Source organism: Phaseolus vulgaris, chromosome 5, assembly GCF_051622355.1.
Source record: "Phaseolus vulgaris cultivar YP4 chromosome 5, ASM5162235v1, whole genome shotgun sequence".
NCBI classification, from domain to species: domain Eukaryota; kingdom Viridiplantae; phylum Streptophyta; class Magnoliopsida; order Fabales; family Fabaceae; genus Phaseolus; species Phaseolus vulgaris.
The window spans coordinates 40,100,736-40,117,150 of record NC_143502.1 but is presented as its reverse complement, the minus strand read 5'-3'; the positions used below and the strand labels follow the sequence as shown (position 1 = coordinate 40,117,150).

General features: G+C 28.5%; 2 protein-coding genes across 3 annotated transcripts; one reads left to right on the top strand and one right to left on the bottom strand.

Annotated features, from left to right (window-relative positions):
- Positions 1-10,021: 10,021 nt before the first annotated feature.
- Positions 10,022-12,280, top strand: LOC137817075 (uncharacterized). Of its 2 annotated transcripts, none has more exons than XM_068620299.2 (2): positions 10,022-10,293; positions 11,217-12,280. In XM_068620299.2, the coding sequence occupies exons 1-2, from the start codon at positions 10,255-10,257 to the stop codon at positions 11,991-11,993; spliced, it is 816 nt and encodes a 271-aa protein (XP_068476400.1). In that variant the 5' UTR covers positions 10,022-10,254; the 3' UTR covers positions 11,994-12,280. The 2 variants fall into 2 exon arrangements, with proteins under 2 accessions (XP_068476400.1, XP_068476401.1); XM_068620300.2 differs by lacking the exon at positions 10,022-10,293 and adding an exon at positions 10,838-10,969.
- A 2,096-nt stretch (positions 12,281-14,376) lies between these two features.
- Positions 14,377-15,866, bottom strand: LOC137816994 (large ribosomal subunit protein uL23). The gene is made up of 4 exons (XM_068620186.2): positions 15,834-15,866; positions 15,682-15,742; positions 15,004-15,367; positions 14,377-14,665 (listed from the first exon to the last, which is right to left on the bottom strand). The coding sequence occupies exons 2-4, from the start codon at positions 15,692-15,694 to the stop codon at positions 14,581-14,583; spliced, it is 462 nt and encodes a 153-aa protein (XP_068476287.1). The 5' UTR covers positions 15,695-15,742; positions 15,834-15,866; the 3' UTR covers positions 14,377-14,580.
- Positions 15,867-16,415: the final 549 nt, after the last annotated feature.

Below are 16,415 nucleotides of genomic sequence, written 5' to 3'. Positions count from 1 at the left end.
TGCCACTGTAGAAGCTTTTGAGACACTAAGGCTCTGTTTGGATTAGGGAGGGGATGTGTGAAGATTTGAAGGAGTGGATGTGTGAGGATGTGTGAGGAAAGTGTGAAGAAAATAAAGGTGTTTGGATTGGGGTATGTTAGGGTGGATGTGTGAGGAAAGTTTATGGGAGTTTGTGAGTGATGTGATGGTTATGAGGAAATTTTAATTTTTTTAAAGGTGTGAAATGTTACTTTACAGATTAACCCTTGCTTATTAAAAAATTAATAATAAAATGAGTAGTTTTTTGTTTAAAAATGAAAAACTTTCACACATTTCGTAGATTTAAAAATTATAATTTAAAAAATATATGTTAAATGTAAATATGTATAATATAAAAACTATAATTAGAAAAAAAAATATGTATTCAACAAATTAAATAAATACAGAACTTCACAAGTAATAAATTGAAAAATAAATCAAATCTTATATAAATAAAAAGATATTATTTTTTAATATTAAAAACCCTCTAGAAATGAAAAATAAAAAATACCACAACAACAAAAATATAACGTAATTAACAATAAAAAAAATTCATAAAAAATTATAATAACATAAATTATAACTCATAAACATAATAACTATATATAGAAATATATTAATATAAACATATAAAAAAACAGAATTTCAAATAATTTCTTTAAATATTAAACATATACTATAAAATTAAAAAATAAATCACATCCTATAAAAATAAAAAATTACTATTTTTTAATATTAAAAAACCTCACAATAAAGCAATTAAAAAATACAACAGTAACAAAAATATAACTTAATTAACCATAGAAAATGATTCCATAAAAAATTATAATAAAAAATAAGGATAAAAACGTATTAGTAGTATAATCCGATATAGTTCAATAATTAATTATTATTATTTTGTTTTATTAAATATTTGTGTTAGTTAAATTTATTTAATAACTAATATTTATAATAAAGTGTAGTTTTTATTAATACATTATGTAAAAATACGTGAAAATATATTAATTATATTTTCAGTTTTTAATGAATAATTTAAGTTAGAATAAAATTATTTTAAGTGATGGATTGTTTTTAGGGATTTTTTTTATTAAATAAATTAAACATTTAGTATAAAATAAAATGAAAAATGTTTAGTATAATCTTTTGGTGATGACCATGATCCAACCCAGGTAATATTTTCAATTTTAATTAGATATATTATATTCTTTTCTTTAAAAAAAACTAAATCCAACCACATTTAATAAAATATCTTATTAGAACTTGACAAATAGGTATCACCTGATCTACTCTAATAACTAATATATAAATGGAAGATTTTATTTAACTATATTTTTTTTACACTGATTTATAATATTTTATAAAATAATAAACAAACTTAAAACTTCTTTAAAATTTATTATGATTTGTTTCTTCATTTTATATATATATATATTATATATATATATATATATATATTTTAAACATTGTACAATAAATTTTTTAAAATACTAATACATTCAAATGAGGGTAAATTTGGAAATAAGGGATGCTGACATGACTTTCCCTCTACATCTCTTCATTTTGAGGGGAGAGGATATTTGTTGTTCACAGGTATATCCTCTCCTTCACTTCCCTGCACATCCCTTGATCCAAACCATGGATATCCATCCACTCACATCCTTCCTCTTGAACAGTACATCCATGGAAGCAAACAGGGGGTAAGTGAAAACAGCCTCGGAAAAACACTTTTCATCTCCCCTTACCCACCCAATTGTCTTCCCAGAACATAACTTCCTTCCCATTACCCACCTTCCAAGCCACGACATCTTCAAAATTCTGACCCCACCCTTCTAAGCTCCACACCTCCCTTAAATCTTTCCACCACAGGGATTCTGAACTTCCTCCCCTTCCCGCTCTCAAATTTCTCCAACCCCCGTATTTGGAATCAATTACCTCCTTCCACAAACCACCCTTATCCGACCCCAGACGCCAAATCCATTTACCGAGTAAGCCGAGTGGAAAATCCTTAAGTCAATGACGCCAAGCCCTCCATCCTCCCGCGCTTCACACACCTTTTTCCAAGAAGCCCACACTACCTTTCTTTCATCAGAGTCGCATCCCACACACCTTCACTCACTATTGTCACCCCAACAGGCATTTTGAAAAGAGATAGGTAAAACAAAGGGATAGAAGAGAGAACCGACTTGATCAGGCAAATTTGCCCTACCATAGACAATAGTCTGCCTTTCCAACTACTCAGTCTTCTTTTCACTCTATCTATCACCCTAGCCCAAAACTCCTTTTTCAAACATTATTCATTGAGTTAGTCATAACTGGTTATAATCCCAAAAATACTTGTATTGTACTTTGTAGCATTAGTATCCTTAGTGAAATTCAATCTATTGATTGAGAATGAAATGTAGTATACTTGATCAAATGAACTAGTATAAAATATTGTATACATTTTCCTTTTCTTTATTTTTTATTTTGCATGTTATTGTCGTCTATATTAATGTAAGAGGGGGAGTCATTGTGAAAATTATGTATTTGAGAAATCATTTTTAATACAAGTGAATTTTTCAAATGAAAAGTTACATCTCATGCATATCATGAGATATCATCTTATTAAGAAAATAAATGATAGATTACATGTACATGTACGATATAAACTATGATCTGAATCATCTTCATCAAATGATATTTATGAAAAATTTAAAATAATTATTAAAACACAATTCAACCCTCCATTCTTGTGTTTTCCCTATTTTCTATACTTTTGTCTATCATTTATAAGCAATCTAGTGTTGATAATTTACTATATGTGAAATTCACTTCAACATATATTTTACAACATTGACTTATGTTGATGATATAACATTACTAGAAAACCATTAAATAGAAACAAATTTTAGAGACAAAAACTAATTAATTACTATTTTGACTAAATTAGATATTATTTTAGAGACTAAAAAAATTATTGATATCTAGAGTAGTTTCTATTATTGATAAATAGTTTCTAAATAATATCTAACTTGCTACCGAGATTTTAGATATCAATTATTTAAATTCTAAATTGATATCTAATTTTCAATTTTTTTTTACAAGAACGAACATTAGTCATTGTCAACGTTTTCTATTTTTTGTTTTGATCAAGGTTGTAACCTCGGTGAGTATTTATAATTGTTGTAATATTTGCATATATTATATCAATTTTCAAATTAATGTAAATCATATTTCACTTTTAATATTGGTGTAATTTATATTAATATTATAATTGATGTAAAACATGTCTCACTTTTTATATCAGAAAAATCTACACCAATATTATAGTTGACGTAAAAGAGTAATTAATATTAAAAACAAATCTAATAGTATAAAGCCTTTTCAAGACTTTTCATTAGATTCAATGACTTTCTTATTTGTTTATTGATCTACCCATTCAATTTCAACATTTTATTACTATCTAGTATGACAATTGATCAATCATTTATCTTGTTTATAATTTATTATTTTATGATAGAACTAAGCATTTTAAGTGACTATAAAATGTCACCTTCCTTATTATATGATTATTAAAAACACCAATGAGTTTTTTTCTCTCATTTTATCAAAGATTATCACATTTTCTTCTGTTCACAATTAACGAGAATTGTGATGTTAGATAAAAATAAGTCATATTCTAAAAACAAGTTGTGGAATAAACCGACATTTAATTAGACAGACCAATTTTGACATTGGTAGAGATAAAAAAAAAGTCTTTGTATTAATTTATTGCAAAAGATAAATATAGAAGAGTGAGTCAATAGATTATAAAAAAAAGCACATAACAAATTGAAATTTGTCTTCTGATTACTTAGATAAAGTTTTATATATCTCTGAGAATGTGTTACTGTGAGCGTTACGCTAAGATATTGCGTGAGGGAAAACCTTTGGAGGTGCAAAACACAATTGACAAAGCATAGCCTCTTAGATTGCATGCACATGTAATGACTTAGAACGCATGTGATGATCCTCAGGTAGATACATTGAATTCAGAATATGTCACTTTTAATTAAGCACCTTGTCTTTTTTCCAACTTATTATATATACACTTAATGTCATTTTGGACTTTTCTTCCATTAAGAGTAGATTCGGTTATTAAACATTAATTAAACTCACAGTGTGTCTTAGATTGATTATGTTATTACAAGAGTATATGCAGACAGTGTGTCTCAGATTGATTATGTTACTAAAAGGGTATGAATAGTGTGGGTGAGTTACTTGTAAAAAATACTAATTAGAGTTTACTATGTATATTGTATATTGTCATTATTTAGTCTATAAAAACTATCCTTTTATAGAATATGTTATATTTTATTTTATTTATTTTTTATTATAGTTGTGTTTGTTTCCAAGTATGAGGAGGGATGATGTGCTTTTTCTGTTTGTTGTTTCATGGATTTTGAGAGTAGGGAGTGGATGGAGAAGAGGGTAAAAGTATTTTTTCAATTTTTACATAAATGAAGAGATTTCAGGTAAGATTATCGTATTTTACCCAAATACCTTTGTAAATGCATTTTATTATAATATACAATATACAAAATTAAATATTACATAAATTTATTTAATTATTTCAAAAATATTTAATTATACTATTAATAACAACAAATAATTATAAATAATAAAAATAATAAAATAAAATTATAATATCATCAACACATATATACTTATATAAAATAAAAAATATATATAAAAAAATATTATTTTTATAAATTTTAATAAATTTATTTCAATTTAACACAAAAATATTTTCTATTATATTTTTATTTTTATTAAAAAATAAAAGTAATTATAGATATTATATATTAAAAAAATTTAATTAATTCAAACCAACACAAAACAAAATATATATCATGATTCATTATTTAAATATTTTTTAATAACAAAAATAAATTTATAAACTTACATTTTACATATTTAAAATAATTTCTAAATTTCTTTCTGACTATGACATCACTCACAAATTTCAATAACTATCCTCATAAATTTATTGTATCATTCATCAATCCAAACAACCTAACATAAATCCTCTTAGTCTCTAATTCATACAAATTCACTCCCTACCCATAAATTCTCTCCCTCAATTTCTTCTTTGTATTAAAATATATAAATAAATATACATATTTATGTGTGTAGTATTTTTCAGCTTTGGTTTTGACAGAAAGGACAAAACATGTGCAGATGTGCGGTTTGTCTGGAACTAAAATAAAATATTGCACCTTTTGAACAGAATTCTTCATCCACGTTGGTTGCCGTTGGTATAACTCAGAACAAGGTTGTCTTTTTCCTGTTTGTTTCGTAGTGCCTATAAATTATAAATTTAAATGGAAATAATAATAATAATAAGCTTTGCATTTTCACTTGAGGTATATTTTAATAGGTTTTATTTTCTTAATATTAACACACATGAATGGATGTCTAATCAGATAATGGTTAGAAAGAAGAAGAAAAACTCTGTCTAGTATAGCCCTATCCCTGAATGAATACCATTTTAACACATGTGACATTGAACTTGTTGGTTCCTTCATGTTTGAGAAATTATTAAGTTTTTTTGTTTGAGTTGAAAGACATGATATTAAATGGATGAAAACTTAAGATGCCTCAAATGTTTTTTTTTTATGTAAAAGATTCTCAAATATGTTAAAATTCTATTTGTGTTAAGAATGTACAAAATAATTAAAGAAGATATATCACAACCTGACCGAGAGACCGAAAGGTCAAGACCTTTGGAGATTTGACCGAGTGGCCGAGACCTTTGGAGACCTGGCCGAGACCTTAGAGGACTTAACTGAGATGCCCGAAGACCACAGGTATTTGGCCGATCGCCGAACCCCATTACAATTAACGCTCAAACCGAGATCAGTAAAGCTAATCCATCATCAAGAATTAGGTAATATAACCCTAAGCGGTATCCACCTCGATAAACGGGGCCCAACAAGGTAGGCCCATTAGAATAATATAAATAGCACGCATTCCAAGGAGTAAGGTATGTCATTTATTACTGTTCACCTACCTGAAAACTGACCACCCGCTTTACTGACTTGAGCGTCGGAGTGCTTTCGCAGGTACCCCCACCATCCGGTGTTCACCCGGCGACCGAGTCCCGCGTGCCGAAGGATAAGCAAGAGGACGAGAAGAATCTCAGTTCATCACCCAGTTACCTGCCCGACCGAAGGAAGAAGAAAAATACTTCAATAGTTCTCTAGGTCTCATCTCCCTAGTAGGAACATTAATCATACTCAAACTAAGAACTTACTTGATTGTCAAATAGTCTTTTACAGTTGTACTTCCGATAAAAAGCTAAGAGATGAATATGAGAAAAGAAGAGAGAAAATTACATAGTTTACCTTGCACTCGTGATCAAGAGCTCAGAAACGAATACGAGAAAAAAAGATAAAATCATGTTATTTATACGTACTATCTAAACTTTATATATCCCTACTATTAATTCATGTTGCTTGTAAAAAAAAACTATTAATTCATGTACATTTATATTTTATGATTTTTAAAATACCCTTTTTCATAATTTAAAAAAAAATCTTAGCTTATTAAACTAGGAGTGCTTAATAAAAATGTGTTAAATAGATGATAAATATAAAATTATATATAAATTTGTAATTTATTTATTTTATCAGTAAAATATATTTAAAATATTCATATTATTAATTATTCTAAATTTTTCATAATTTTTTATTTACAAACTAATAATAAATATATAATTATATTTTTATTTTTAACTATTGTGCTTATTTTTTAGTATTCAATAAATAAAATTAATTAAAATTTAATTAAAAATACTCAAATTTAAGAAATACTTGTTTAAAAAAATCACTAAAACTCTAATGAAGACAAACATTAACATGGTACACAAAAGTGATCCATTCATCAATTATGATTTCACTCCACCTAAACATTCCCATATGTAAAACATCAAAAAATGAGATATACTTGATACAAGAATATAAATAAATAAATAAATAAGATATGTAAAATAACAATTTAAACAATATATTATATTATTAATCTTAAATAAAACAATACTAAATAATAAATTCAAATGTTTCAGATCAAATATTTTTTTTAACTATGATATATATAAGCTAATTATTTAACTAAAAAAATATGAATATGAATTAATTATTCAATTAATAAAAAAGATATGGTATACACTAATTATCCACGTTGGAAGTAGAACTATTTTATTGGTCAACGTGTGTATTTCTAAATTTGTAAGAGTAAACTCAAAAATAAGAAAAACAATATCAATATTATATCTAACTTTTCTCCTTCCTATATAAAGTACAAAAAGGAGGGGATAAAATAAATAAAAAATATGTTTGAACTTTTTCTTCTTCAATAATTATTTTAGTAAATTACATTAATCAATTCCTAGTAATTCATACATAAAGATCTCTTATTTTCGTTTTCCTTATATCATTAATACTTTTTATAGAGGAAATACGAGCACATATATTATTTCCTATTTTACATATTTTTATTTATTATATAAAAATAAGATAATTAAATATATTAATTATATATTATATTGAAGGTTATATTGTAATAAAATTAATTATATATAATCAAATATTTTAAACACTTCAATGTAGGTAAAAGGTAGATAATTACTTTATTTAAAATGTAGGTAAAAGTTTCTTTCCACTATTGTTCATCTTTTTGTCTTTTATTTTTACGTTTCACTATGTTTTGATTTTTTTTCATTTGTTTTCCTTAGTATGTTGATTGTAAATTTTGTATTTTAAGTTCAAAATATTATTAAGGGTAAAATGAAAATAAATAAAAAAATTGAACAACAAATGAAAAAAATGTCCATTACATATTATTAAAATAATAACTCTTTTAAATATTTAAAAAAGGAGAGAATATTTAGGTAAATAAGGAGTAGTTAAACAATTCCGTTTATTTTATTAACTTGCACTAACAACTTAATCTTTACTAATAAAAATTATAAACTATATCAAACTTTTTCTAATTAGTAGAGTGATATTTTATATAAAAATAATAATAATAAGTGGATTGTGGAAATGATATTAGACTAGTTATTTTTAAATAAGACATTATATTAAACTTAACAAAAATTATAGATTAAATATGTAGTGAAATTGGTTTTTATTTGTAGTTAAAATATTAGATCTTTTATATACTTGTAATAAAAAAATTATTGAAATAATGTTTATCAATATTGTAACATTAGTATTTTTTTCATAAAAAATATTTTTGTTTGTGAATTATATTAGAGTATTATAACATTCAAGTGATCCGTCAGTATGAAATATTTTAACATTCTAGTCTATATATAAAATATGATTGGACTCATTTTAATAGTTTATTTATTATAAATATTAAAAAATATATAAAATTTGGATTAGAAACGAAAATCAATTTGATGTGAAAAAAAAATATTTGAAAAGAAAAATCCTGATGGTTAGTCAATTTTTTTACAAAAGTTAGTCATCGTTACAAACAAATTAAAAAACTACTCACAATAATAAAATAACTTGTGCAAATTAAGAACAAAAGTGGAGAGTGAAAACTTTTATTTGATTTCATTTGTTGCATTGTCAAGTTTTACTGCGAATATTAAGTTGATGAAGCAATACCATAGTGATAAATCTATTTAAACATATACCTAAATGATAATTTTGATTAATTTATTAATTATTATTTATATTATTACTTTTCAGTTTGATGATGATAGTTGAGAAGTTTTCACTCTCTGGTTTAGCTTCCCATGTCATAAGATGAAATAAGTTATAATAGCAATTAAGTGTATTCTCTACAAAATAATTAATCAATCTTTTCAATACAAAGAACTAACTTTTGATTTGTCAGAATCATTATGTTCAAAAGAAACTTTTTCAATAATAATTATTTTTTTCTAAACTTTAATTTTGTTTCTAGAGTTTAACTTGGTGGCTTAACTGTTGTTTATCAAAAGAAAATCCATAGAAAACATAATCACAACTAATTGATGTAATTAGTGAACTTGATTTAAAATTGAGGGACTATTAACTTGTTATCAAATCCATTAGCCTACACACTTTTAATAATCTTTCACATATGTTAACTCCAATGGAAATTACTAAATCCTCAAATCTAGTTAAAAAATAATATTTTTGAAAAATTTAGCTGAACAATGTATCAACAAAGGAATTAACTTTACTCAAGTTTTAAAACTTTTAATAAACTAAAAGTAGGTAATTTAGAACTACTCATAATAATTAGAAGAATAGAAAGAATAAATACTTATTTTCAAAACCACATTAAAAATATAACAGAATTATTATACTTTATGTTTATATATATATATATAAATATATTAGTTTTTCTTATTTATTCATATTAATTCTTCCTATTAGGATTGTTTATGCAAGTTTATACAATATATCAATTTTCATACAAATTTTTATTTATTTATTTTCACAATATTCTTACAACATCTTTGCACAAGGTATAGAAAAATACAGACGAGCTATATAGTGCTTTGTTTTAATTTTTGGCTTCATCAAAATCTTAAATTAGCAATTATATATATTAAACCATTTATTCTTAATAAAGGAGGAATATTACTTGTGATATAAAATAATTATATTGAAAAAAATCCTTAAAGTCTTTTTAAATGTTAATTATTATTTCTTGACCATGTATAATTTATATCCATACTAATATTATAGTTAAAATAATATTAAATACTTAACTAACACAAACCTTTACTAATAAAGATATACAGAAAACATTGTTTTTTATTTCAATTGGATAATTTTTAAAATAATTATTTATTTTAATATTAAAATATAAAATTATATCATATTAATAAATATTTCGGATATATAAGGAAAATTTAACCTGATTAAATAACAGGTATAGCAGGGACAGAAAACATTATTAGAGGGTCCTAAAAGAGATGGAGAATTTTGGGGATTTTCAAATGATATTGAGCTGAGAGAAAATATTAGAAAGTGAAAACTCTGATTTATTTTATTGATTGTAAGGAAGGTTTTGGCATTCTTTAAATTTTCAATGATATGGTCAAGTTCTGTGGATACTGTGCTAAGTCCCCACTTCTTCTCATCACACTCCCTTTCCTTTGTCCTATGTGCCTCTCTCCCTCTCTCTATAAATACCCTTCTTCCCTCTTTTCTTAGACTCCCCTAGTAACATAACACTTTTCTTCTCCTTCTCTTTCACACCATAACCATGGAAGATCCCTTGGCTTCTATACTCAATTTTCACGAGGTGGGTCATTGCATATTTTCCTTATCCTTCACTACTTCTAATCATTCATCACACCAGTATCCATGTTTTTCTGTGTTTCTTTCATGCTTTTCAAGTTTCAAGAGGGTTTAATATTCATTGGCTTCTTTCATGATTCATATTGCTTTCTTTCTCTTCTTTATTACTCTCAAGTGTTTTACTGTTTTCACAGCTTTTGCCAGATTATGAGTTTAGGTGCAGTTTTCTCAGTTCTTCCTTCTTCTTCTGGATAGAATATGTTTCGTGTTGGTTCAACTCTTGCAAGAATGAGACGTGTCACGGGAAAAATTTGTGGAGACTAATTCTCCCGCACTAATTTTCAGGGCCCAATATTAATTCCACATTAAAAAAATATTCTTTTTTTTATAATTTTCTGTTCCTTGATTTGTTCTGCACAATTATCTTTATTAATAATACGTTTTTAAATATTTTCTTTCCTTATTGTATAAGGAAAGATCCATCGTTGACCCCTTTTTCCTGTAACATGGTTTTTCGTTATCATACACAAAATATTCATATTTCTGGCTGTTTCTAAAACCTTTTTTTTTCTGTGTTGAATTTTCTTTCACCAAAAGAAGTTCGTGAATTTTACTTCGTCTTCTTTAGGAGATTCTTGAGATTTTTTTGCTCGTGATTAGAATCCACGATGAATACAAGAGTAAGGCCGGTGTGAATTGTCTTTTTTTCAAGGGCCAAAGGGTTTTTGTTGACAACAAAGTTGTCACTTTCTTTGTTTAGTCTTTACCTTTGTGTGTGTTAGGTCTGCACAAAAAATTAACACTAACATGGTCACAGTCAATAATCTCGGTGTGCATGAGACACGCGCGTAGTTACAGTTCATTGACTTCATTGAAAGCACAAATTTTTCCAAACCCCACCAACATTTTTTTTATCTCCTTGTGCAGAGTTGTGATGGGTTGAGGCAAAATCTGTTGGCCACCACACTGGAACTGGAGAGCATGAAGAACGTGAACATGGAGCTTATGAATCGCTTGAAGATGGCTTACAAAGAGAGGGACGAAGCAAGAGAAGAACTTCAGAAACTGTTCAAGAAACTAACACCCCCCACTCTGATTGAAATCCCTTCCTGCATGATGATTCCGACACCGACCAAATCCAGCATCACAGAATCCAACAGCCCCTCGTACGTTTCCTCCCCCGTAGATTCCCTTATGGAGGCGGTTTCTCCTCGGGACTTCTCCAACATGATTGTCGACTCGCACAACAACATGGCTTATCATCTGAACCAACCTTTGGTTCAAAACACGAGGGTCTCTCAGAGGCGCACGTGCGATGTTGGGGACGAAGTGATCGAACACCTTGCCAAGAGAAAAACGTTGCCCCAAAAGGGTATGCTCCTTAAGGCTGTGGTGGACGCGGGTCCCTTGCTTAAGACACTCCTTCTCGCGGGCCCACTTCCCACGTGGCGAAACCCCCCTTCGTCGCAGACCATAGAGACTCCATGCCTCAAAGTTCAAGACTTTGCTTCCAAGAACGTCAATGCCTTCAACTCACTTCAGAAACCATCGCTTGCATTTGCATCTTCTCGCTCTCTGCAGCCTTCTGTGTTCAATGTTTCTGCTGTGAACGACAGTGCCTTGCAGATGATTTCAAATGCTTCTTGCAAGAATCTCGCCCCATCGAGGATTCCACAGAGCCATCAGTATCTTCTACGAAATTGATTCGCCCTCCCAACTATTTTTATTCTGTAAATTGAGTTAGAAATTTTGGTGTAAATGGCATACCCCGGATTTGATTCAATTGTCAAGCTGACCTATTTTGGTTCTAGTTCAAAACTAGTCTTTATCTCCAAACATGACAACTTATTGCCAAGTTTTATTCAGATTATCACTTGTTTGAGGGCAGAGTAACTGCTACCTGCTAATCATACTTAGTTTTACACTTAATATCAGTTTTCTAAGTTGATTAGCTATGTTCAATAAATAAAATTGCATTCTTCCACTGTTTATATCTATGATGTTAGTTTTGTGCGTGTTCTGTATGCAGTTTTTCCCCCAACAGAAAACAACATTCATACGTTGTGCGAATGACTAAGTGTTATTTGAGAATTTTTGGAAGTAATTTTCCTATATAAGCAAGCAACTAAGTTTATTGAAACCTCTTACAAACTCTATGTAACCTCGCATTTTAATTAGTCTGTTTAAGATGTTTGTATCTGGTTTGGAAACGGTAACTTGGAATTGTGTGTGATAAACTGTTTCTGAGTGTGGAAATGATGGGTTGTGTTGTGAGATTAAGTTTAATTAAGATGAACCCATTCTTGCAAACTTGGTTTTATGAAAAGTGGTTTTGCTATGTGATAAACATTGTGGGTAATAGAATAAAATTAGAATGGGTTGAATTGCAATAATTGCTATGACATGGGTTTCTTGTTTACTTGTTGAATTGGGAACTTGGGATATTATTGTGAAGTTATGGAATTGGAGTAGCAAGTGAATGTAAATGACCTAAGCAGCCAACCCAGTTGAGGAATTCACCATAAATATAAATACGTGAAGAAGTAGGATTATGACCATACTTGACACAATCCAGACGTAAAACGACCACTTTAACAAACGTCTTAATTTCGCTAACCTTCTATGTTTTAGCAGAAATTATTAGGCAAAGTAAGTAAAAACATCGAATGTCTTTCAAAAAAAGTTAATGATTGTTGATTACATAATGTGGAAAGATTAATTTGGATTAATGATTTCTAATAGTTTCTACTATTTTAGGCTTATTCTACACAACCACTTTTTAGTCATTCTGCCACTTTCTGTTTTAGGTCTAATATGTACATGACACAACGATATTTTTTCAAACAAAAATTTTACGCAACTTGGGAGTTTAATAGAATTAAGACAAGCTACAGAATTCAAATAAATTTTAAAAAAAATTACACATTACCTAATGAGAAAGTTCTTGTATTCCTACAAAATTTAAACTTCTATCATCTGAGACATAAGTCTAATATTTTTTAAATTACATTTCAAACGTGATTTTTTCCTTTCCAGAATAGGCTTCGAACACAGGTTAGAGACACCCATAATCGATTTCGAATTAGAACTGCGAATTCCTTTCACAGCTTTCTGAAGGATATTTTTAGGAATTTATACGCGTCAGGAATATTTACATTTATAATTACTAAATACATTCCAAATATGAAATACACCTTAGGATTTGTATATTCCAAATATTAATACGTTTGATGAATAAATTTCCCAAAGTATATTCAATACATAGCTAAAATTGACTTCTACAATACATTTAATATATTCCGAAATCAAATTTATACGCACATCAACAGTCTTAAAAGTACCTTATAAAAATAAACTTTAAAAAATGCTAAAATGTTAAACCCCTTTCACTTGAGCATTACCAAATGGAAGATATCAGCTATAGAGAGACGGGTTAAGAGAGATTGTAGGCCAGAACGAGACATGTACATAAGAAGTATAATAAACAGAACTTCATTTTCATTTACCAAATTAGCTACTATTCATGTGTGATTTATACCTAACACAAACTAACTAGGTTCGTTCTAACTTTTTTATAATAATATGCATATGATTCGAATAGTAAATCAAATTAGATAAAATACTAGGGGGAAATCAATTGGTTCTTACATTTTACTACTGACAAAATGGTGCCAACGATCACAGAATCACCTATCAGTCAATGTTTAGATGCAACATACACGTTTTCTAATCCACCTTACCTTTCCAACAATGTCATTAAATAAGATGTGAAAACAACCAACTTTAATATTTTCAACAAATTCATCTAAAAGAAAGAATATAGGGTCAAACAATGTATTCATCTAAAAGAGTCTTCATAACACTACTCAAAAACCTAAATTCTATAAATTTATATTAACTACTTCAAAAAAACGGAAAAAGTGTAATTTCAAATAATCCAAAGTGGGAATCAAAAAGAATTTTCAAATTTGATTTTTCCAAATATACAAATGCCTTGTCTATGTTAATGGTTACGTCAACATGAAATTCAGCATAGAATTAGAAATTGTGATACGTCCATCGTCGAAAAATTGCTCAAAACAACAAATGGAGAATGATTATGATAACTCATTTACTCATCAAATTGGAAATTGTAACAAAAGTAAATTTAATTCCAATTGAACTAAAAATACACCAGATAAACAAACCGCAAAACTTAGAACTTAACCTTGTTTCAAATGTCTCCCTCAGATCACAACAAAACAAACTACCATCTAAACAGAAATTGAATTTGGTGATGCCTGGTAATGATTTAGATAATTCCAATCTTGTTGGCCACATCCAGGGCATCATAGTCAGGTGTCAACCTGACATAAGCCTTCTTGGTCCCATCAGGCCTGCAACAGAATAATTAAAAGTAAGAGATTGTATATATTGTACGGATGCAATTTTTCAACATAAATTTGTTCTTTTATTTCCATGTTATTGCTTTCTTGAATCATATTAAATACATCAAATGCATGTCAAATTTCAAAGTTGCACAGTGCAAACATGCAAACATGAGTCCTTTATCACGTCAGGCTGCGACAAGCCAAAAACACACAGCTTGGATGTCTAAGTATAATTAAAGATCGGAAGCCAAACCACACTATCAAATTCAATGCAAACATTCTATTGCGGCAAGCAATCATGAACCAGCAGACAAATTTTAAAGCATCACTGCTTAGAGGCTCACCTGATCAAGGTGTTAACTTTCTTGGCCTGAATATCATACATTTTCTTCACTGCATCCTTGATCTTCTTCTTGTCAGCCCGCAGGTCAACAATGAAAACCAAAGTGTTGTTGTCTTCAATCTTCTTCATTGCGGACTCAGTTGTGAGAGGATACTTCAGTATCTGATAGTGATCAAGCTTATTCCTGGGTGGAGCACTAATGCGCGGGTATTTGGGGCTCCTATCCTTTTTCAAAGTCTTTGGCCGATGGAAGGTAACAGAATTTCGGGTCTTTTTGGCCTTCTTCTTAAAGGTAGCACCTGACTTAACTGCTTTAGCAGTTTTCAAGGCTTGTGCCTTAGGATCAGCCTTCTTTGAACTATCAGCTGCATTAAACAATTGCTCTAGTCACGCATCACATTGCATACAAAAGCTAACTTACTTTTAAACAGCATAATCTTCAATACAATGCAGGGAATTCACTGATTCCATTCCAATAATACTGAAAGAATAAAACATACAACACTCATAGAAATACTAATAAATCTCAATCCTTAAAACATTTATGGAGTCACTAATTTTCATTTTCCGACAGTGAACCTAGGGTTTGAAATATCAAAACCTACTATGAGACTAAATACGAACATTTAATCACAGGTTGCAATTTTCGCAAGGCAGATTTCGAAATAGTAGGCAATACCTTTGGGAGCCATGAGTCGCGAAAGGGGAAGAAACCCTAGTTCTTAAATCTTCGAAAAATCCTAAGAGAAAAAAACAAACAAAATAGAGATAAGGTTTGTGAAATGAATAGAACTAAACAGAGAGAAGACGGGGAATAGGGCGGAGCAGAACCTGCGCGTGAGAAGCAGTGGCAGTGGCAACCTCATGTTTAGGGTTTGGTTCCGAGTTATATACGGGCTACCTATGAAATGATTTCGATCATGACCCATGGGCCTTGGCCCATTTACAAGCGTGGCCTTCCAAACACAAGACCATGAACATTATTTTTCGCTGTATTAAAAGATATCTAAATACTTGTTTAACTTAATTCGATTTTTTTTTATGTTTTTATCAGTAATATATATTTTAAATATAAAACATTAATAAAAATATGAATATACACATTAATATCTTTACAGTGATAAACTTTGGCATGTATATTTAATTCGATATTTGTATGTTTAATTTAGAGGATGATAAATTAAAAAAAACAAGGATATAAATATTATTAACCTACAATTATACAAGTTATATCATATTGTAAAAAAATTATAGAAGTTTAGGTAAAATCTAAACACAAAGAGGTTGATCTACAAAAGTTTTTTTTTTAGGTTAAGGAATCAAATATGATCTATTTTCTTTTATAATATCATGACTCTAAATAATAATCATATCATACTATATTATTTGCTTCATTAATATTTTCATAGTATT

Excerpts from the sequence above, each read along its gene's own strand:
- LOC137816994 (XM_068620186.2), bottom strand. Across the intron at positions 14,666-15,003 it reads AAAGTTAACACCTTGATCAG|GCCTGATGGGACCAAGAAGG; the intron begins GTGAGCCTCTAA and ends ATTCTGTTGCAG.
- LOC137817075 (XM_068620299.2), top strand. The coding sequence starts at position 10,255 with ATGGAAGATCCCTTGGCTTCTATACTCAATTTTCACGAG. Across the intron at positions 10,294-11,216 it reads CTATACTCAATTTTCACGAG|AGTTGTGATGGGTTGAGGCA; the intron begins GTGGGTCATTGC and ends CTCCTTGTGCAG.